This window comes from Paramormyrops kingsleyae, chromosome 1 (genome assembly GCF_048594095.1).
Source record: "Paramormyrops kingsleyae isolate MSU_618 chromosome 1, PKINGS_0.4, whole genome shotgun sequence".
Taxonomy (NCBI): domain Eukaryota; kingdom Metazoa; phylum Chordata; class Actinopteri; order Osteoglossiformes; family Mormyridae; genus Paramormyrops; species Paramormyrops kingsleyae.
Genome location: NC_132797.1, coordinates 2,847,373 through 2,870,861, shown reverse-complemented (window position 1 = coordinate 2,870,861; position 23,489 = coordinate 2,847,373). Strand labels below are relative to the sequence as shown.

The 23,489-nt window shown below is 51.2% G+C and overlaps 1 protein-coding gene across 2 annotated transcripts; it reads left to right on the top strand.

Annotated features, from left to right (window-relative positions):
• The first annotated feature begins 1,290 nt into the window (after positions 1-1,290).
• On the top strand, positions 1,291-22,974 carry orc5 (origin recognition complex, subunit 5). 2 transcript variants are annotated; one of them, XM_023825960.2, is made up of 15 exons: positions 1,291-1,381; positions 1,749-1,863; positions 2,185-2,277; positions 2,499-2,681; positions 3,837-3,911; positions 4,941-5,052; positions 5,545-5,675; positions 6,694-6,742; positions 7,232-7,322; positions 7,406-7,458; positions 11,081-11,193; positions 11,306-11,353; positions 11,423-11,533; positions 20,161-20,273; positions 22,669-22,974. In XM_023825960.2, exons 2-15 carry the CDS (start codon positions 1,750-1,752, stop codon positions 22,712-22,714), a joined length of 1,332 nt encoding a protein of 443 aa, XP_023681728.1. In that variant the 5' UTR covers positions 1,291-1,381; position 1,749; the 3' UTR covers positions 22,715-22,974. The 2 variants fall into 2 exon arrangements, with proteins under 2 accessions (XP_023681728.1, XP_023681729.1); XM_023825961.2 differs by lacking the exons at positions 1,291-1,381; positions 1,749-1,863 and having other exon boundaries at positions 2,247-2,341.
• Positions 22,975-23,489: the final 515 nt, after the last annotated feature.

Sequence of the window (23,489 nt, the reverse complement as noted above, 5' to 3'; positions counted from 1 at the left end):
TAGAGTGGAATATTCATTTTATTCAACTATACAAAGGAACCGTTTACACTTAGTAGCAAATGTAGCACGAAATAAGCTTAGAATATAGCAATATGTATGCAATATTTAAGAAATACATCCATTTCATATAGTGCAGTTTTTGACAATCAAGTCTAAGTACACGGTAATTACCAAAATTATGTTCGCATCAACGGCCGAGCCAGAAATCATAGCGTAGGTGGGCCGGCAAAAAAGACAGATACAGGCCAGTCCCATAACAATTCACTTGGCGAAAAAATCATGCCATAGACTCAACTAAATACTTGTTTTTCAGTTTTTAAATGCCCGTGGCATTACTAAGACCAAATAAACAAAAAGAAAGAAAAATGCGTCCGCATCTCGCTCTCACTTCTCCCCGCACACACACGCTTGTCAGACACTCAGTGCGGCGCTCGCTGTAAGCGCTGAACGGACGGGGCTGGGCTCCATCTGGGCGCCGCCGCCGCAGGTTAACATATTCTGGGAAGAAAGATTAGAAGGCTGGTAGTCGTTATAATCTTCCTGGTATTACTTTTCTTGATTTAGTCCCAATATAAATTGCAAAACTTAGGACCGATACTTCTGTCATCTGCCTATCCATCAATCCACCCATTTCTCAAACAAAACGTAATTAGGGCCTATTTTATCTAGCATTGCAGCCAGGGGCGTAGCTAGAAATTATGGGTCCTTTAGTAAAATGTCACCTAGGACCTCTTCGGTAGGTTTTGTCCAACGGGGGTCTCGGTAGATTTTACCCTAATTACGTAGAAACACACACAATGAGACTGTAACAGAAATAAAGACCAGTAAAGCATTTGTGTTTTTTAACTTGTTGGTTTAATTTTCAGTTTAACTTTAATTTTGGGTCCCCTCCAGCCCAGAGCCTCTGGTGACGAAGCTGATTGCAGCTAATAAAGTAGAACATAAAGAGGTCCCGTACCTTGAGAAGAGTTATGACGTACTGGATAAATATTTTATATTAGTGGGCTTTTGGCCAACTGAATATTTTTGAATTTTAATTAAAAGCTAAGCCATTTCAAACTTTTGCTTCTGGATTTTATCGAAACGGAATCAATCGTGTTTTAAGATGGGTAATTTTAAGAATAACGCAAAAACCTTATTTTATATAACGCTACAGCAAATGAAAACTTTTTTTGCCTATGGCCAGTGAAGGTTTTGGTAAAGACTTCAGCTCCCATAATTCATTAATAGAATCGAGTTGCGATAGGTCAAAAAGTAGGAAGTAGTTGTAGACTCGGCAGAGGAAGACTGTTGTGATTCGCCAGAACGTAGGAAGTAGATGGTTATGATGGTATTAAGGCGCGCGAAATCGACAAGGATCGCTCTCGTGCGCTGAATAAAAGTAGGTGTTATATTTTGTCTTCCAGTGAAACATAAGCATTTAAAATAAAGTTATCAAACTCACTTATGCTCGAAACACTATACAGTAGTATTCAGCATTGTTGTCGGCGTGTAACTATGTTAGCGTCAGACTAAGTTACACAAAATATAAGCTGTGTGAAAGTTATGAAATGTATGCTTGTCGTGTTGTTCCTCTATGATATGGTTATGTTGCATGGGAATTTAGTCCTTGAACCAATATCTCACGGAAAATGTTGCATATTTAACGTTTTACCTGTAATCCCAGCGCGTGAAGGGGGTACTGGTACATGCTCGCATCCTTTCGCTGCGTTTTTGGGGGGGCTGTAAAACTTGGCATTTTACCTCAGGATGCCCGCGGAGCTTCGGCAGCAGGGGTACTCGGAGGCGCAGCTGCGTCTGGTGTCGGAGAAGGTGCCTTGCAGAGAAGCACAGGCTGCCGCGCTGCTTGCCCTCTTCGGAGAGGTGAGCTCTTTCCCGATCGGTCGCAATATCACCGCAGACGGCGCTGCATGAATGACTGGCCTTGTACAGCAACATAAATTAAACGATAAGGTAATTTCGCGCACGTTTTCACCCATCCCTCTGTTTTCATTAACGGCATGCCCAGTCAGGGTCTCCGTCATGTGGCGCCTGTCCCGGTGGGAGCACCTGCCGTGTCCGTCCAACACGGGTCACACGCTACGATGTGTCGCACAAATACTGTGCTAAAATATACGGAGATCTTGGCATCCGCCGATGGCTTGGTATTCTCGTAGTAAAAAAAAAAAATCTCTTTCCTTGCAGCCGGATCATTATAGCTTCCCGTCTATCTTTATCTATGGTCACCGAGCCATGGGGAAGAGTCACGTGACACTCACCCTGCTGAGGGAGCTGCAGGTGAGAGATGCGCTTGAGCTCCAGACGCCCTGGCGGCTTCTGAAAGCGCTGCTAAACTTGGAAGGTGACATTTTTAAAAGTATGACACTTGCAAGTGTCTGGCTTATTTGAGGGGTGTTACTGTGTCAAATATATGTGTTGAAAATATGGAGAAGAAGCCCCACCTGCTTCCTTAAGCCTGTTTTTTTGGTTTCTCTGCTTCCCCTCTGTCCCCCGCGCAGATGCCCCATGTGGTGGTGAGCTGCGTCGAGTGCGTGTCTCCAGGCCTGCTCTTCGAGCAGGTGCTGGGCTCCCTCTTCGACTCATCGGCCGTGACCCTGTCCCGCAGCCCCTCCCTGTCCGATTTCGTGCGCCTGTACCGACAGCTGTGCGCGGAGGATTCAGCCAAGCACACGCGATACATCGTGAGTGTGCGCAAACCCACCCCCGCAGTCTCCCTTTCAGGCCCAGCTTTCAGATTTGTGGCTGTTTCGCACGACAGCCGTGCGGTTTTCATGGGAACCACATTATGGCCGTGACTGGGGTCCGGCTTCTGCACTCTTCCGGCGAGGTGCTCTTTCAGTGCACATGCGTCATACTCCCTTAGGTTTGCTTTATTTGGTACTGAAATTGGAGTATTTAAGCAAGATGCAGGGGCGGCATGATGGAGCTGTGGGTTAGTGCAGACCAGGGTTTGTTTCCCTGCCTGAGCTTTCTGTTTGCATGTTCTCCACGTGTTTCGGGATTTTGTCTGTGTTCTGTGTTATCCCCTACAGTCCAAAGACATGCTATAGGTAGATTGGAGTTGCCAAATTGCTCATTGGTGTGAATGTGGCTGCCTTCACACTGCAGGTCTTAATGCTCAATTCTGATTTTCTGCTCAGATCGGATTTTTTGTTTGCCTGTTCACATTACTCTTTTTAATGTGGGTAATATCAGATTTCAATGTGAACGGTTCACTATACTGAACTGGCCCGCATGCGCACAAAACAACAAAGACGCAATGATACGCAAAAACAAAGACGTCACTTTATTGATTCGAAAACTGCCCAGTTACGATATGAACCTTCCAGTTTTGCCTGAACAGATTTATCTCCCCAAATACGTATTAAATCCAGCACCTCGCTGTCCCTCCACTGGCCAGCTTCTGTGCTCTCCTTCATGTTTGGCACTCTGACGGGGACATATGGTGACTTCTGCCTGCGCAGAATTGTGACGAACGTCGATCGAGAGTGACGTAAAAGTCGCACGAATTCCGATTTCGCTGCTCAGACTGAGGTCGCATTGCAAAAAATCAGACCAGTATCCAATTTATAACCACATACTGAAGTGGCCCAAATAGGAACTGAAAAAATCGGATTCCATGTGACTTGTGCTGTTCACATTGTCATGAAAAAATGTGATCTGAGTCACATATGAGCAAAAAATGGGATTTGGGCCACATTTATCCTGCAGTGTGAACGTAGCCTGGCTGCCCATCGGTTGGCGCCCCAACCAAGGTTATTCTCTGCCTTGAACCCTAGTTTTTTGATGAACCCCTATTTCTGTTGTGAAATATAACCACGTGTTTCTGAGATCAGGTCTTGGACCGGGCGGAGGTCTTGCGGGACATGAGCGCCAATCTTCTACCTGGCTTTCTGCGCTTACAGGAACTGGTAAGAACCACTGGACCCCCCTCACTGTGTATGTAAATGGGGGGGGGGGGATGCAGGCAGGTTTTGATGGAGCCTTGAAATGTTATCCGATTGTCCTGGGCCGTTTCCGGGCCAGCACTGGCCTTGGCCGACAGCATCCCAAAGACCCTTTGCTATATCGTCAGAATTGGTATGTGAGGCTGACGCCTTTTAGCACATTAAAAACGGGGCTAAATTTATCTCTCTGCTCTCCGGCTCTGCCAACTCTCTCCTCTTCAGCGACATGCCGTTCAGCCGCTCAGCGATGATGACTAATGATCACTTTTTAATTCAATTACAGTAATTAACTCAAAATACCACAGCAGCACGCTGATCTGCTCTGCTGTCCAAGGGCAGGTAAGCCACGGCTTGGAGGAGAGACAAATATGTAACTGTAGCCCTCCTCTCCTGTAAAAGCCATCATCTGGGATTGATAATACCCCCCCCAGTGTGGGAGCCCTAGAGAATGGCAGTGATCATGGAGTGTGCAGTCTTTATTATTTTTAATACCTGTGGTTTCGAGAGCTGCCCGGAAATGCAGTTATGTAAGTTTCCCATTTGATCGGCGACGCTGCTCATGTGAATCTCGGCGGCTGCTCTGATATATTTTTAATGGGCCGCCTGCATTAAAATTCTGCTGGTGTATGGAGCCGAGTGCAGGAATATCATTACTGTGGTGTGTGAAGGTATTCGGAGTTCCGATGTGTGAAGCGGTGCGCGCGTGTGTGTACGTGTGCGTGTGTTTTCTCCTTTATTAGCAAAAAACCCACAAGACTCCTCTGACATGTGTCAAACGTCTAGATTTGTGAAGAACGAGACAAGGGGAGTCTGCCCCATAACAAAGTGTCAGTTGTGGGGGGGTGGGTGAAGCCTTTCCCTGGATGAGCAGTAGGAATGTTATGTTTAGATTCCTTAAAGTCAGCAGTAGATAAAGCCAACAGTGAGCTACAGACACTCGGGCGGAGCTGGCCGAGGTGTGTTAGAATGATGGATGTGTGTCGCCCCCTGCAGGTGGAGGATAACGTGACCGTGATCCTGCTCAGCGAGATTGTGTGGGACAAGTTCAGGCCCAGCACTGGCTGCTTTGAGCCCCTGCAGCTGCACTTCCCTGATTACAGTAAAGGTGTGTGTAGGAGGGGGCACCTTTGCCCCCCCCCAGCTTTACCTTGTACCCCTGCTTCAGGCCCCATCTGACGTACTTTATACCATGGTAATCATCATCATCATCATCATTTTGTTGACGGGCCCCAGTCCATCCTTGGGGCTCCTCCTTCAAACCAAGGCGAACTTGATAGATCTGCTTCATCCCAGCTTGTCTCGATGCATGGGGGCGTCTGCTCTGCCAGACGGATGCTGCTGGTTTTCTTGGACGCCCTCGGCCTTCCCGCCATGGTCTAGCCTGTTGCCGTGGCAGCGGCATTCCTGTTTCCTAGTAGAGTGCGTTTTGCTTGTCTCCCACTGGGGTCCTGTGCTCAGGCCTCATACCGGCCTGGGAGGGTAGCCACAGGGCCCGGTGCTGTGTTCCGCATCTCGATGAACGCCTGCATTGCCATGTTTGGCTGCCGTGTGTTGCCGTGGTAACCGAGCATCTCCCTCCACATCCCCCCCCCCTCAGCGGAGCTGCAGCAGATCCTGGCCCAGGACAGCCACCCCAGCTACTCCGCAGAGCTTTACACCTTCTACATCAACATCCTGCTGGGGGTCTTCTACTCGGTCTGCAAGGACCTGAGGGAGCTCCGGCACCTGGTGAGCGAGCCGTTTATACACACACACGAGCTGTGAGTGCAGAGTTATCTTTTCAGTGCCAGCTAATGCATTCACGATGGAGCGTGGGGGAGGTACTGTGTGGCTAGGTGTGTGGGGTTAGGGTTAGGGTTAGGTGTCTGTGCCTGTCATTACAAGGTTCAAATCCCTTGGTCTTTAGATGGGTTTATGGGCCCCTGAGTGAAGCACCTCCAGTTGCTACAGGGACTGTCTGATCCGACTTTCCCAATTGTGCGTCGCTTAGTATAAGTCAGTTTTGGACATCAAGCTGCCTACAAAGGAGAGTGATAGCGTGTGTTGTATCACATGACCTGGCCACCTGACCTAAACACAGTAAAGATGGTTCGGGAGGAGTTTGACCAGAGTGAAAGAAAAGTGGCAGCTGAGTGCTCAGCATGTGGGACCTCCTTCGGGACAGCTGGAAGAGCATCCCAGAAGGTCACCTCATGAGACTGGACTAGAGGAGACAGTAGGGTCAGCCAGTCCCTGGAGCAGCTGGGGTTAAGGGCCTTGCTCAAGGGCCCAATGGTGAGATCGCTCTGCCAATCCAGGGATTTGAACTGCCAAACCCACAAATATTTTTTTTTGTTTAAGACTTTTTTTTTGGTCAGTGAATAATCCCATATGCTATTTTATAGTTCTGATGTCTTTATTCTAAAACATGAAAAATGGAACATATAAACCTTTCTATGGGTAGGTGTGTCCAGACCTTTGACTGGTATTGTAATTCTAAAAACATCAGTGTATTTTGTGGTAAAATGACCTGTCACTGAGTCTGTAAGGTGACCCATCCACTAGTCTGGCAGCGTCACTGACCTGTGCTTGGGGTTTCTGACCCTCTCCCCCGTCTGCACGAGACTGTCTTATGGGCCATTAACGAAAGATGAGCTTTGGTCTCTTCCTGACTGAAACTGGCACCCTCTTCTTGTCCCATGTAGCTCAGATTCCATCCTTCTGTGTCTGTTTTTTCACTGCAATTTGTCTCTTTCCCCTCAAACAGGCAGCGCTCAACTTTCCAAAGTTCTGTGAGCCTCTGGAGAAAGGAGAAGGTGAGGAGAAGCGACCCAGCAACGGGAAACGCGTGCCATGTCAGCCAAACGTTAGCGGCCCCTAGGGAAACGCGTGCCATGTCAGCCAAACGTTAGCGGCCCCTAGGGAAACGCGTGCCATGTCAGCCACACGTTAGCGGTCCCTAGGGAAACGCGTGCCATGTCAGCCACACGTTAGCGGCCCCTAGGGAAACGCGTGCCATGTCAGCCACACGTTAGCGGCCCCTAGGGAAACGCGTGCCATGTCAGCCACACGTTAGCGGCCCCTAGGGAAAGGCGTGCTCCGTATTAGCTTGGGTTCTTCTGCACCCTGTGACTCCTCCCCCCCGCCCCCCCACCATTTTTGGCCTTCTTACTTTCCTATTCTCGGTCCGACTGACTCCGAGTGGTGTGCTGTTGGGCCCCCGAAGGACTTTCGGGCAAAGCCTTGGGGTCAGAAGCAGACCAATCTGGCTGATTGTTCAGGTTATGTTTGTTCACATTCTTCAGCGGAGGAGAGTGACACCCACAAGCTATGGAGAAACATCGAGCCGCATTTGAAGAAGGCCATGCAGACCGTGTACTTAAGGGAGGTGTCCAGGTGGGGGCACTCCTGAGTCTTGGTGCGTATGCGTGGACGCGCCTGCCCAAGTGCCTGGCCTGACTGCTCCGATGTCCCTCCAGCTTTCAGTGGGAGGAGCAGCTGAAGCAGGATGGTGAAACGCAGAGCCTGAGAGGTATGTGGGTGTCCCGCCTGGTGCACGCAGGTGTCCGGCGTCCCTGTGGGATACAGGAGGTGCGACTGCACCCCTTACCGGTCAGAGGGAAATGCTAATTGAACATATTAAGTTAAATAAAATTAAATTACATTGTAAAATTATATTTGAAAACGTGGCACTCATTATGAAGGGTGTTTTATGACAATATTCAGTAAATGAATGTCATTCAGATGATTATTTAAATAATAATTTCAAATTGCTATATTAATAATTATTTAAATTACAATTTAAATACCAGCAACCATTATCTGTCAGTCACCCATCAAACTCAGTGGGCTCTAAGCAGAACTAACATCCATGCGGCTGCTCTTTGATTGCTCCACGGAGCCCCGCTCATGACACAATGATAAAAACGCAGAATATTGTGGCCACATTATAATATATCGTGGGAATGAATTAGTCGCCCCCCTCTATCCGCAGTTTCAGTTTTCCAGGATTTACCTTGCTCCAAAAAACCAAACGATAAATGAGTAACGGTGTGATTTTTCATAGTTCCCTCATCCTTTGATGGCTAAATAAAAGCTTGATTTTCATTGCTCAGTCATCCCTTCATCCCTTCATCCCTTCATCCCTCCTGCATGATATTTTTTCATTGCTGCATCATCTCTTAGAATTAGGCTAAACATCAGAATCCCGTCCAATAATGTACAGTGTACTCTATTGTAGTTAATGTTGGTAATACCTTACTCTGAGACTTGTGTCAAACTTTACTATATGCATGTACATGAAATTCATGCTGAATATGGGTTCCGTTCGATTGTTTCGGACTCGGGGGGGCTCCTGTATTAAAACGAGGCCACAATGTGCGTGATTTTTATTGCTATGTCATTATTGGGGCTGTGTAGTTGTCCCAAAGTTAGGAGATTTCGGGAGAGTTAGGGAGCTTGTGTAATGCACGTTTTCTGTCTTAGTATAGGAAGTACAGCTTAGGAAATGCTCATCTGTAATGACTTTTTCCTAAATCAGGTTCTGTCCCTAGTTACCAGGATCTGCAAGTTTTTGCAATGCAGTCCCAGGTTAGAACCGACAAAATGTGGTTATAAATGAGAATTCAATCGACTAGGTGAGATCGATCTGTTGTAACTTAGTTTGCAATGTAAAAAATAAGATGTTATGTTTTGTTTAGAGCCCGCCCACTGAATTTGATGGGTGACTGACAGATAATTATAATGGCTGCAGGTATCATTTAAATGGTCATTGAAACCATTGTGTAAATAACAATTGAAAATGTCATTTAAATGGTTATTTAAATTATAATTTAAACATTTAAATGTTTATAAATTGAAATGACAATTTAATTTCCATAATCATTTAAATGACATTCATTTATTGAATATTGTAAATTAAAAATAAAGAAACACTCTTCATAAGTCATGTCAATAATGTATTATAAATGCTTTTACTGTCCATTTAAAAATGTGCTTTTCTGATTGAATGACTGGTTGAGCTCCGTCATCCTGCACATCCTGGGAGAAAAAACCAGAGCTGCCTGTGTCATGGGAGACCAGCCTGTCCTCTGTGTGTGTGTGTGTGTGTGTGTGTGTGTGTGTGTGTGTGCGCGCTCACCTCGCTTGTGTGTGTGTGTGTGTGCGCGCTCACCTCGCTTGTGTGTGTGTGTGTGTGTGTGTGTGTGCTCACCTTGCTTGTGTGTGTGTGTGTGTGTGTGTGTGTGCTCACCTTGCTTGTGTGTGTGTGTGTGTGCGCGCTCACCTCGCTTGTGTGTGTGTGTGTGTGTGTGCGCTCACCTCGCTTGTGTGTGTGTGTGTGTGTGCTCACCTTGCTTGTGTGTGTGTGTGTGCTCACCTTGCTTGTGTGTGTGTGTGTGTGTGCGCTCACCTTGCTTGTGTGTGTGTGTGTGTGTGTGTGTGCTCACCTCGCTTGTGTGTATGTGTGTGTGTGTGTGTGTGCTCACCTCGCTTGTGTGTGTGTGTGTGTGCTCACCTCGCTTGTGTGTGTGTGTGTGTGCTCACCTCGCTTGTGTGTGTGTGTGTGTGTGTGCTCACCTCGCTTGTGTGTGTGCTCACCTCGCTTGTGTGTGTGTGTGTGTGTGTGTGTGTGTGTGTGTGTGCGTGCTCACCTCGCTGCTGTGTGTGTGCGTGCTCACCTCGCTGGTGTGTGTGTGTGTGTGTGTGTTCACCTCGCTTGTGTGTGTGTGTGTGTGTGTTCACCTCGCTGCTGTGTGTGTGTGTGTGTGTTCACCTCGCTTGTGTGTGTGTGTGCTCACCTCGCTTGTGTGTGTGTGTGTGTGCTCACCTCGCGTGTGTGTGTGTGTGTGCTCACCTCGCTTGTGTGTGTGTGTGTGTGCTCACCTCGCTTGTGTGTGTGTGTGTGCTCACCTCGCTTGTGTGTGTGTGTGTGTTCACCTCGCTTGTGTGTGTGTGTGTGTGTGTGTTCACCTCGCTTGTGTGTGTGTGTGTGTGTGTGTGTGCTCACCTCCCTTGTGTGTGTGTGTGTGTGCTCACCTCCCTTGTGTGTGTGTGTGTGTGCTCACCTCCCTTGTGTGTGTGTGTGTGCGTGTGTGTGTGTGTGTGTGTGCGCTCACCTCGCTTGTGTGTGTGTGTGCTCACCTCGCTTGTGTGTGTGTGTGTGTTCACCTCGCTTGTGTGTTTGTGTGTGTGCTCACCTCGCTTGTGTGTGTGTGTTCACCTCGCTTGTGTGTGTGTGTGTGTTCACCTCGCTTGTGTGTGTGTGTTCACCTCGCTTGTGTGTGTGTGTGTGTGCTCACTTCGCTTGTGTGTGTGTGTTCACCTCGCTTGTGTGTGTGTGTGTGTTCACTTCGCTTGTGTGTGTGTGCTCACCTCGCTTGTGTGTGTGTGTGTGTTCACCTCGCTTGTGTGTGTGTGTTCACCTCGCTTGTGTGTGTGTGTGTGCGCGCTCACCTCGCGTGTGTGTGTGTGTGCTCACCTCGCTTGTGTGTCTGTGTGTTCACCTCACTTGTGCGTGTGTGTGCGCTCACCTCGCTTGTGTGTGTGTGTGTGCGCTCACCTCGCTTGTGTGTGTGTGTGTGTGTTTTCACCTCGCTTGTGTGTGTGTGTGTGTTCACCTCGCTACTGTGTGTGTGTGTGTGTGTTCACCTCCCTGCTGTGTGTGTGTGTGTGTGCTCACCTCGCTTGTGTGTGTGTGTGTGTGTGCGTGTGTGCTCACCTCGCTTGTGTGTGTGTGTGCTCACCTCGCTTGTGTGTGTGTTTATGTGTGTGTGTGTGCTCACCTCTCTGCTGTGTGTGTGTGTGTGTGCTCACCTCGCTTGTGTGTGTGTGTGTGTGTGTGCTCACCTCGCTTGTGTGTGTGTGTGTGTGTGTGTGCTCACCTCGCGTGTGTGTGTGTGTCCTCACCTCCCTTGTGTGTGTGTGTGTGTGTGTCCTCACCTCGCTTGTGTGTGTGTGTGTGTGTGTGTGCTCACCTCGCGTGTGTGTGTGTGTCCTCACCTCCCTTGTGTGTGTGTTTGTGTGTGTCCTCACCTCGCTTGTGTGTGTGTGTCCTCACCTCCCTTGTGTGTGTGTGTGTGTGTGTCCTCACCTCGCTTGTGTGTGTGTTTACCTCACTGATGTGTCCCCCCCCCCCCCCCCCCCCCGCCCCCTAGGCCTGTCCGCCTACGCCCACGTCGAGCTGCCATATTACTCCAAATTCCTGCTCATAGCCGCCTACCTGGCCTCCTACAACCCGGCTCGCACCGACCGCCGCTTCTTCGTTAAGGTGAGCCTCGGGGGGAGTGGGGGGGTGCTCATCCTCTCCAGGGGGGCTTCCGGGGTGATTGCAAAGTCTGTGTCATTGCATATGGGGACCGATGCTCTCATCTCCTTCACAGCATCATGGGAAAATTAGGAAGACCACATTTTTGAAGAAACATGAGAAGGTGAGAGTCCTGTTTTCAGATTGATCACCTGTGTGGAGCCTGGTGTAATGCTGCTGCTCTCCCTGTCAGACCAGTAACCACCTGCTGGGGCCCAAGCCCTTTCCCCTGGACCGGCTGCTGGCCATCTTCTATAGCGTGGTGGACAGTCGCGTCGCTCCTACGGCCAGCATCTTCTCCCAGGTCTGGTTCATTTTTATACCTGATCCATATCCAGCTCTTAACTGATCCAGTAACTTGGAAAATGCATCATTTCTGAAGTGCTGGAAGAGATGTGCTGTGGTTTGTGTCCACTGGAGGGCAGCACAAGTTCACGAAACAAGTGGCTGGAAATGGTTTAAAGCTGCATGTGATGTCTATGAAGAGACATTTCAGTGTGCAGTCTGAAGCTGCATGTGATGTCTGTGAAGAGACATTTTAGTGTGCACTCTGAAGCTGCATGTGATGTCTGTGAAGAGACATTTCAGTGTGCACTCTGAAGCTGCATGTGATGTCTGTGAAGAGACATTTCAGTGTGCACTCTGAAGCTGCATGTGATGTCTGTGAAGAGACATTTCAGTGTGCACTCTGAAGCTGCGATGTGTCAGCTTGTGATAGACGGAAAGCGAAATGTCCTTCCGCTCAGCTCAGTATAAGCCTTTGTTTAGGCCAATAGCGACGTGACTTTGTGGCCGGATTGTATGAATGGCGTGGCGCATATCTGGGAGCTGAGAGCGCTGTGGGGACCCTCTGAGGTTACTCTGGTTGGATGTCCTGCTTTGAAATCCAAATCCCCACCTGAATCACAGCCTGCGTGAACATCAGATGGTCCTCAGAGTGGTGGAATCAGGCCAGCTGGAAGAAGCTTTGTGTGATGCACAGGTGTTTCTGTGAAGCGGGACCTCTCCCGGGAAGCCGGGTGCTGATCCTTCACCTGCTGAGCCACACGCCATATCCAGGTGACTAAGGGGGGAGAGGCTTACCCCCACTTTATCCCCTGGGGTTCGAAATTTGTCGTATCAAGACTCGTGAACAAATTAAACAGGCAATTAACTGAGGGCACAGCCTGCTTCATTTGTGCCCAAAACAATATCGTGAATCACGGCAGTTTGTTTTTATGGTTCCTGATTGGGAGTGTTTGGTTGCTGGTCTTGTGTGGAAACTCTCGATGTCTCGGAGCTGGACGTCACCCAGTCGTGTTGGCATCCCTCTGAAATCTGGAGAATCTGCCCACCTGTTCTGTTCCGATGCTCTGAAATTGTTCATGATTTGTTGATCTTCAGGGTAATAGCATTATTCCACATTCTGTTTATGGGGTGCAGGTACTGTTGTGATAGTTAGTGCTCCTATCTGGACACTAGGTGGCAGTGTTCAGCCATTTTGGTTTGGGCTCACAAGCTAATCCCTGAGTCCCGTTGCCTCTAAGCTATTCTGTTATGCTCTGCTTTCTTGTTTGACAGATTTCAGCTCGTACGTTCCCATCATACATAAATGTATATAAGTGTTCGCAGGAGTTTATAGTAGCACCAGAGATGATGGTATTCTGTCCCTGAAGGTGAATAATCACGCGGACTGAATGCCTGGGGGGGGTTGTATGGGTTTCTGTGCGTGTGCGTGTCCTGGGGTGTGTCAAAGCCGCCGTCCAGCTGTGCGCTGGGAGCGTGCTGGGTCGTACAGCCGTCTCTCCTCCTTCGTCCTTTCGCAAAGCTGCCTGTAGCTCTCGCCAGCAGTCGGGGGGGCCCGGCGGGGGGGCCGAGTGCCTGGCCAGGCGTCTCGTGATGGGAGCGGCTAACGGGCTGCCGAGCCCTGCCACCGGCGTTCGCCTCTCGCCTCTCCTCTCTCTCATCCATTATTGAACCTGTTTCTCTTTCGCCGGCTCGGCATAAAGACGGGGAGTAGACCTGCTGAATTTTTAATGCTCTGCATGAAATATGTATCCCAGTCGAGGCGGCAGGCCTGGACTTGGGGGGGGGGGGGGGCGTCGCAGAAAACTCAGGACAGGCCGTCAGGGAAGCGTGGAGGCATCCGGGGGCACCATATGGGCCGAGGGGGGCAAGCCGGCACAAAATGGGCTGGACGCGCTGGGAGTGAGCAGATGGGGGCTTGGGGTTATGTGGCCACCACACTGGGGGCGGGACCTCGGCACTACATGGTGGTCTCTTGGACCTTTATGCTGGTTCGTTATTTAAGGGCTTCTGGAATGTTCTACACCCAATGACCACGGGCATAGGTAGGTAGCATGTTGCCGGCTGGTCTGGTTAGTAGTAATAGAACCACCTACTGTGATCTACACATTTAGGGTGGACACAGGCGTGTGTGTGTGTGTGTGTGTGTGTGTGTGTGTGTGTGTGTGTGCGTGCGCGCGCGCTCGTGCCTGTGTGTGTGTGTGTGTGTGTGTGCGTGCTCCTGTGTGTGTGTGTGTGTGGTCCTGTGTGTGTGTGCGTGCTCCTGTGTGTGTGCGTGTGTGTGCGTGCTCCTGTGTGTGTGTGTGTGTGTGTGCTCCTGTGTGTGTGTGTTTGCTCACGCCTGTCTGTGCACATGCCTGTCTGCATGTGTCCCTTCGTGTGTGTGTGTGTGTGTGTGTGTGTGTGTGTGTGTGTGCGCGCGCTTGTGCCTGTATGTGTGTGCGTGTGTGTCTGTGAGCGGGCACATGTGAGCGTAGCCAGCATTGTGTGTGTGTGTGTGCGTGCGCGCGCGCTCGTGCCTGTGTGTGTGTGTGTGTGTGTGTGCGTGCTCCTGTGTGTGTGTGTGTGTGGTCCTGTGTGTGTGTGCGTGCTCCTGTGTGTGTGCGTGTGTGTGCGTGCTCCTGTGTGTGTGTGTGTGTGTGCTCCTGTGTGTGTGTGTTTGCTCACGCCTGTCTGTGCACATGCCTGTCTGCATGTGTCCCTTCGTGTGTGTGTGTGTGTGTGTGTGTGTGTGTGTGTGTGTGTGTGTGTGTGTGTGTGTGTGCGCGCGCTTGTGCCTGTATGTGTGTGCGTGTGTGTCTGTGAGCGGGCACATGTGAGCGTAGCCAGCATTGTTCATCATTGCATCCTGCCCCCTAAGTCTATAAGCCCTGTACCAACTGGGGGGGTGTGCATGTGTGGGGAGGGCAGTCCTTTGTTGGGGGCTCTTGGGGGCCTTCGTATGTCCTCACATAAATACCTGTGATTTGTCATATATATTTATGTGTCCCTTTATTAGCTGGTTCCTATGGATCGGTGTCTGCGGCTCGTGAGGCATCAGTCTGCTTTAAATTGGTTTAACTGGAGCTGCTTTTTCCACAAAATGACTTCTTGGGGTCCCAGCAGATTTAACGGCGTATAACTGACAGCCCTGTAAATCGGCACGTGGAGAACCGCTTCCACGCTGGATTACATTAATAAAAGCCGTAATGTGATGAGAGGGGAGCCGGGTTTGTGACTGTGCGTGAGCGGCGTGGTGGGATGGTCATTAATCGTCCCGGAGTGTGGCTTTACGAGGTCACTGTGGTCCGGATCATGCTGCTGGGGGCGAGAGCTTACGGCGCTGGTTGCTGGGGTGGTGCCCCGGTCGATAGCAGAGCAGAGGAATGCCATATCTAGTCATTTATTCTGCTGGGTCTCCATTAAATCATCATTTGGCATGACCCCCCCCCCATCCCTCTGGTGTTCTTATGAAGTTTTAATAGGTCATTGATTTGTATTCCTGTTGGCAGTTGGTGGTGAAGGCCGCTGACCCCTTGACCTTGTTTGTGGGGCAGGTGGGGGGCCTTGGGGAATTGATAGCCTCTGCTTAGCTGATCAGATGGGAAAGGCTGGGGGGAAAAAGGCAGATGATCATCTCCTAGCCTAGAGGAGTGAGCAGGGAGCAGGCGTGTCTGCGTGTGGCTTCCCTGGGAGTCATTTTCTGTGATTGGCAAGGATCTGCTGGTTAGGGTTAGGGTTATTCAGAAAGGCACCCTTAGAGCAGTGGGATTGGGGGGGTACCTATGAGCCCCTGTGACCAGCTTCGGTGGCGTGGGTGGGTCTGTATCATCCCTGTGACGGGGGCCGTTAATCCTTTTCGAGCTTCTTTCTCTCTCTCTATCTGCAGAGGGCACAGTCTGTTGAGATGCTTAATTAATGGCAGACTTGTTGTTCTTGTCTGATTATGCTGCTACATAATTGCGGGTCAGGTACCAGGCACCTTCCTAACACTGATGAGCTCCCAGAGTGTCTCATTGCAGCTTATAACGTGGTTTGCAGGTGCTGTAGACGGCTGCGATAGACAGCTGGCATCATGTAGGTCTCCTGCAAACGCATGCACACATAGCACCGCGAGCGTGTCTGGATGGAGGCAGGTCTGGTCTCAGTGCTGCTGGGATCCCGTTAGCGAAGCGCTAAGTGGGAGTGGTGTACAGGCTGGTCTCGGTGCTGCTGGGATCCCGTTAGCGAGTCGCTAAGTGGGAGTGGTGTACAGGCTGGTCTCGGTGCTGCTGGGATCCCGTTAGCGAGCCGCTAAATGGGAGTGGTGTACAGGCTAGTCTCGGTGCTGCTGGGATCCCGTTAGCGACCCGCTAAGTGGGAGTGGTTTACAGGCTGGCGTCGGTGCTGCTGGGATCCCGTTAGCGAGCCGCTAAATGGGAGTGGTGTACAGGCTAGTCTCGGTGCTGCTGGGATCCCGTTAGCGAGCCGCTAAATGTGAGTGGTGTACAGGCTGGTCTCGGTGCTGCTGGGATCCCGTTAGCGAGTCGCTAAGTGGGAGTGGTTTACAGGCTGGCGTCGGTGCTGCTGGGATCCCGTTAGCGACCCGCTAAGTGGGAGTGGTGTACAGGCTGGCGTCGGTGCTGCTGGGATCCCGTTAGCGAGGCGCTAAATGTGAGTGGTGTACAGGCTGGCGTCGGTGCTGCTGGGATCCCGTTAGCGAGGCGCTAAGTGGGAGTGGTGTACAGGCTGGCGTCGGTGCTGCTGGGATCCCGTTAGCGAGGCGCTAAGTGGGAGTGGTGTACAGGCTGGTCTCGGTGCTGCTGGGATCCCATTAGCGAGCTGCTAAGTGGGAGTGGTTTACAGGCTGGCCTAATCTGCAGAGGTGACCTTGATTTAGCATCCGAGTCGTGCTTTATGCCTTTATGTGAGTGAGCGGGGCTGCGTCTCCATCTGTGTTAATCATGTTCATAGGGGCCACTTGCTTGCGGGAGCCACAGCTCATCTGTAATATGCCCCCACCCCACTCAGAGCCGCCTGAGGCTTGCAAACGTGCCCCCTGGTGTCTCTCTGTGGGACAGCCATCAGAGAGGGGAGGTAGTGTGTGTGTGTGTGTGTGTGTGTGTGTGTGTGTGTGTGTGTGTGAGATGGGTTATTCAGGCGTAGCCCCGTGTGTCATCGCGTGACCGAGACCTTCTGGGTTCACTACGCCCGGCCTGACCACCCCCCCCCCCCCCCACGCTATGTCTGAGGTCCAGTAATGGTATCGTGTGTTTGTGTGTGCACTTTCAAAAATGCACCCTCAGTGTCAGCATTGGCAGTGCACAACCACAGTTTCACAATCACACACACATGCCCTCCCCCCTCCCAAACATGGCCCCTATCATTGCACGATTCATTGCTGCACGGGAAATCAGGAGCACCATGTTGCTCTCTTCATTATGAAGCTCCCGATAGCCCAGAAAGGACGCTAATGTCCTGCTTAATCTGCCCAGGTGTAACAGGACTTCAGGGATGAACGGGGAGCTGCCGTTGGGAGCCGGTGTGTGCGCGCGTGCGTGCGTGATTATGTGTGTATTACATTGTGGGGACCAGATGTCCCTATAGTGTGATTAAAAACTTATTTAACCTTGTGGGGTAATTTTTTATTAAAATGAGACTGCAATCAAAAACTAAAGATGCCAAAAGTCTTGTATTTGTTTTTGTATGGTTAAGGTTGTCGTTGTTGTTTTTTCCCCATAGAAATGAATGGACAGTCCCCACAAATGAATGAATACAACCTGTGTGTGTGTGTGTGTGTAAGCTTGGGGTACGGAGGTCAAGGCTCTCGGAGGAGCGGGGGCTGGGACTCCATGGACGTGTGTGTGAGGACGGCCGGGTTCCTGTGTGTGTGCAAGAGGGTGGCCAGGTTCCTGGGCTGAGCAGGTGGAGATAACGGAGGGAGGAGCGCTGTGGGGGCCGGGATGGGGGATGTCATGAACAAAGATCTTCAGCGACATGAAGAGTCATTAGGCATCGAGGGGCGAGAGTGAATGACAGCCGATTAAAGGGATTGACTGGTGAAGGCCGGCTGAATGGAGCAGGGGGCTCTGCGAGGGCGTGGGGCTGAGAGCGGGTGGGCTGGGGGCTGAGCGGTGACCCCCTCTCTCCAGGCCACGATGGGGGTGGCTGCCTGTCATCACCATGCTGCATCCTCTGACCTCGATCGTAACTTGTCACATGATCTTCATGCGCAGAGTGTCCCTGTGTTGGACAGATGGGTCAGGGTGGGGGGGGCGGGACAGGGGGAGGGCGGCATCGCTGGCAGGGCTCTTGGCAGAGAGCGGCCCTCAGTCCCAGAGGGACAAATATAATGAACAGAAGCCTCTCCTTACATTGAGTCTGCCGTCAGCGCATGAGGCGTGCAAATTAAGTGCTTCCCAGCGGGATGTGGGAAAGGCCCCCACAGCGACTGACCCGCATGATTAAGGTCAGGGGTCGCGGCCTCCGCTGTGCCTTGCCGATGGCTCTGTGTGCCCTGTCTTGGGTGGTAGGGTGCTTATCAGTCAGGAAGCTGAGGATCGGCGTGCGTGCATCCAGCTTTGGGCTTGTGGTTCTGACCCATTTGGTCCGGGCTTTAATGGTTGGTTTGGTACTGGAGGCGCTGGATTGACACGGCTGCATCTCCTCGATCACCGGGTGGGAACAGGGCTTGACATGACTCGGATGAGGGCAGGTGCTTTCAACTTGCTTTTTTGATTGGCAACGCCATCGCTACAGTGCCGGGAGTAATGACCTGTGCGAATCAGCACAAAGCGATTAAATTAGGAATGTCAGCACCACGGGGGGGGGGGGGGTACCCACCCCCTTGCTTAATATCAGGTGGCTCGGACGCACTGTGTACATGTGTTTGTCTGTTTTGGGGGGGGGGGGATAATTGATTTTACTTTGTCTCTCTGTAGCCTTATCCCTGGGAGGTGGGGGTGAATCTGGGGGGGTGGGGGCACTGTGAGGGATGGAGAGAAGCGGGGGATGGGGAGGGGGGCTCTTTGTGCCTCTTCGAAGGAAACCTTGATCAGCATCGGGGATGGAGCTAGGAGAGGGACATAGTGTTTTTTTTTTTTTTTTATGTTTGTTTGAGCTCGTCGCTCAAGGCCACATCCCTAGCTGCCGCCCCCCGTCTTTTATTTATTTCTCTGACTGAGATGCTCTTCTCTTTGTGTGGTCCTGCCCGGGAGCTCGGCTGCCCCCCTTTCCTGCTTTCCTGCCGCCGATCTCTGGGCCACACTTTGCTTGTCCACTCTTGCTCTTGCTGTCCCTCGCTCGTCGCGTCGCTCACCGCTGTCCCTCGCTCGTCGCGTCGCTCACCGCTGTCTCTCGCTCGTCGCGTCGCTCACCGCTTTCCCTCGTTCGTCGCGTCGCTCACCGCTGTCTCTCGTTCGTCGCGTCGCTCACCGCTGTCTCTCGCTCGTCGCGTCGCTCACCGCTGTGTCTCGCTCGTCGCGTCGCTCACCGCTGTCTCTCGCTCGTCGCGTCGCTCACCGCTGTCTCTCGCTCGTCGCGTCGCTCACCGCTGTCCCTCGCTCGTCGCGTCGCTCACCGCTGTCCCTCGCTCGTCGCGTCGCTCACCGCTGTCCATCGTTCGTCGCGTCGCTTACCGCTGTCCCTCGTTCGTCGCGTCGCTCACCGCTGTCCCTCGTTCGTCGCGTCGCTCACCGCTGTCTCTCGCTCGTCGCGTCGCTCACCGCTGTCCCTCGTTCGTCACGTCGCTCACCGCTGTCTCTCGCTCGTCGCGTCGCTCACCGCTGTCTCTCGCTCGTCGCGTCGCTGACGGTTTATTCTGGCTGTGAGGGGGCACTGTGTAACTCCCACTTCGGAAAGGGGTGTCCGCACGGACAGCTGCCCCATGCAGCTTTTCGCTCCACACTCCCTGCCGTCTCTGTCACCCCGCCTTCCCTCCCAGCATGCACCTTCCTTTTCGCACCATCCTTTTAATGCTTTGATCAGCCATGCTTTCCTTCCATAGCAGGAAAGTGCTTCTAAAAAATTGTTTATTGTTTGTCATGTTGTGCGTGTGTGTCTGGGTGTGTCAGAATTGGTCACGTGTTGTCAGTGGTCACCGGTGCTAAGCTGTATAAAAATGAATTCTGTTGCTGCTGCTACTTAAACTCCTGAATTGGCCCTGAATACTATTCCATCAAGGAAATGATTTCCTCTTTTTGTCTCTCCCCCCCCAAGGAAATGATTTCCTCTTCTCTCTCCCCCCGCCCCCAGATTTTGTCCACTCCCCATGTTCTGCCTGGCCTGGCGCATAGCCCTATGATGAAAAAAAAGACCCCCCCCATCCATGGCAGTTTTTGAGCTGTGGTGGGGGCTGAACACTGAGGCGTACAAAGGTTCTGGTACAACCTTGAGGTGGAGATTCATGATGATAAAAATAATTACGCTCCCACCCCCTCCCCGACCTAGATTCCGTAATGGAGAGCGATGGCCCTTGGTCCCAGTTTCTCTGCTGTGTGGAGTCCCCCCCCCCCCCCTTCCATGAGAGAACAGCACTGTGTTTTGCCTAGTGGACCGGCCGGTGGTACCCCTATGATAGTCTGCGTGAGGTCTGCTCACCCTGGCCTTTACCCATGATGCACGGCTCGGCCTTGCTTCTGTTCCTTTTCCCTTCTATACTTGAGTGTGATTTGGTCCATGGTCTTCCAGATCTCCTCCCTAGTCACTCTGCAGCTGCTCACCCAGGTAGGACACGATGACCAGCTGGACAACCCCAAATACAAGTGCACCGTCTCCCTGGACTTCATCCGAGCCATCGCCAGGTAATATGCCCACCCCCACAAGCACACGCACACGCGGCGAGGTGCTCCACGGTGACATGTGGCCTGAGTTAGTCTCCATGTGACGATGTGACTGCTCTCTGTGGTGTCATGTCCGCCCACCAGGTTTCTCTGATGGCTGTGTGCATCCTTCCTGTGAGAGTGGCACGTGTGGGTGGAGGAGGGATTTGTATACATTATATTGTCCCCACAATGTGATAAAAACCTGTTGTTCTGACGTTGTGGGGACTATTTTTTCAGTCCCCACAAAGAGAAGCTCAGTTTTATTAAAATCTGTGACTGCAATCAAAACTAAAAATGCCAAAAATAGTCTGTTTTGCTTGGTTACTTATGGTTAAGGTTACGGCTGAGTAAGATTGCCATGGCTGGGATTAGGGTTTTGCCAGTAGAAATGAAGTCCCCACAAAGACGTGAATACAAATGTGTGTGTGCACAAGTCTGTGTGTGTGCATGTGTGCTTGCTGGGGGAGGGGCTTCTCAGCTCTGTGTGTCCCCGCTGGCCCTGGCCTGCCGTGTGAGCAGGTGTGTGCAGCGGGGGGACCGTGTGGAACAGACGGCCGGCGCTGCGCTGGGATCCTGCGCTGCCAGCATCTCTGAGAGCGACAGTGAAGGAGCACAAATACACACACACACACAGAAACACACACATACACAGAAACACACACAGAAACACACACACACAGAGAAACACACAGAGAAACACACACACACAGAGAAACACACACAGAAACACACACACACAGAGAAACACACACATATACAGATACACACACAGAAACACACACACACACAGAAACACACACATACACAGAAACACACACAGAAACACACACAGAAACACACACACACAGAGAAACACACACAGAAACACACACACACAGAGAAACACACACATATACAGATACACACACAGAAACACACATACACAGAAACACACACATAGACAGAAACACACACACACAGAGAAACACACACATACACAGATACACACACATACACAGATACACACACACACATACACAGAAACACACACACACACACACACACACAAACACACACAAACACAGAAACACACACAGAAACACACACACATACACAAAAACACACACACACACAGAAACACACACACACAGAAACACAGACAGAAAAATGAGTTTCCTCTTGTGGGAAATGAAAAAAATGGTCCCCACAATGTCAAAATATCAAGCTTTGATCACATTGTAGAGAACATTTGGTCCTCATAATACAAACTTCAGTTTTATAAAAATCTGTGACTGCAAAAAACTAAAAATGCCAAAAGTCTTGTATTTTGTTTGGTTACTTAAGGTTAAGGTTAGGGCTGGGTAGCGGTTAAGGTTGTCATTTCTGGGATTAGGGTTATGCCCATAGGAATGAATGGACGGTCCCCACAAAGATATGATTACAGGTGTGTGTGTGCACGCAAAATGCAATCACAGCCCCCAGTTCTACTGCCAGGCAGACCCATCCTGTCTGCCCCTGTGAAACATGCTGGCTAATGAAGTGACTGCATGCAGCGTCCAGCTCGACGTGCCGGACCCCATCCTCCACTGGGCCGCCCCCTCTCAGGACTGCCCGGTTTAACAGCCACAGCAACATTAAGACATCAAGGCCTCATGTCCCCTGTTCTGGTTACGGCTCCCATGAATTTTACTGCCACATTTAATTAAAGAAGTTTAATTGAGCAAATAACAAGCTGAGAAATTCACCTGCGGGGCGCAGGTTGGGGGGAGGCTTCAGAACATCAGTAGCCAGCTCTGGGAGATCCAGCCAGCCCAGCCAGGTACAGCTCCTTCCCATCACAGAATGTGGGGCACTGACCCTGCCCCTTGTCATGTGACTCATCGTTTCCCCGCCCCTTGTCATGTGACTCATCGTTTCCCCGCCCCTTGTCATGTGACATGGGTACGGCGCCGCCCACAATGTTTGTGAGCCGAATGGGCGACATGGAGAGGGTGGAGGAGGGAGATGGACTGAGGCGCAGGGGGACTGAAGCAAGTAAGAATTGAGGGAGAAGGGCCTCAGATGGCAGGTCCTACGTTCTACAGTATAGGGCTTTAAAACGACGGTTCTGAAGATTCACCCTCCATCTGTACAGAGGGATTTCCTCAGAAGCTTTTTTTAAAGTTATATTTCAGCTTCCTGTGTCCTGTCTCCTAGTTGTGTAACGCTTGTGTAACGTTTGTGTATATGTTTAGTTGACGGATGATGTCTCCCTTCATTCTTTTGGCTCTTTGGGGGGAAAAAATCCATAGTTTATGCATCTAAAGATAGCATTGTGGTGGTTAGTGGGCGGTGCGCGGTAATCAATGGGCTCCTATCGCAGGCCCTACCACAGTCTCTCTCCCCTTTCCGGCAGGACGGTGGGCTTCGACATCTTGCGCTACCTGTATGACTTCCTGTGATCCGACCCCCAGGAGAATCCTGCTCAAAGCCGGCCACTTGCTCCTATGGAAACGGCCCGGAGCTTCCCCCAGAGTGATTGCAGGGGGGGGTGTAGCAGGGGGCGATTTTCCCCAGCCCCCCCCATCTCGCTGGACTGACGTCCCTGACTCTGACCATTTTTTTTTCTGCCTGTGCCTTGGCAGGGAAGCACTTCTTGCACATGTGGCTGTGTGTTTGTCTCTAACCTGCTTCTTACATGTAAATAAATGTTTTTGTCGAACCTTGTCAATTTATTTTTCCTCAAGGCCAAATTTCATCCACACAGACTTATGGTCCTCTGCAGGGGGATGGTTCAGTTGTAGTTTGGAGTCTGCCAGGTGATGAGCTTTGCTCTTGGGGGGCTGTCTCAGCATGGTGCAACCTTGTAGCAGTCAAATCTGCAGGAGGTACTTCTCATGTCTGGTAAACAGCCAACCTGTAGGTGGTGCCAAACAGCCAGACCCCCACCTGCCGATCCCCAGAGGGCATTGCAGGTCCTCTGTTTCTGCACCCCCCCCCCCCTTCTCCCCTGGGGGCTTGGGCTAAGATGGCCTGGAAGTGGATGAGTGTTTAAGATGTTCTCCAGCCTTGTGAGACGGGCAGTTAATTTGGGTGGGGTGGAAGAAGATGGGGGGGGGGGGGGGATCAATATGGGATGGCGTTCAGCTGCTTGATCATGGTGAAATTCACACACGGAGCATGACAGAAATAAATAGTCTGTCAAGTGGTTCACGAGGAGGAAATATGATAAGATGC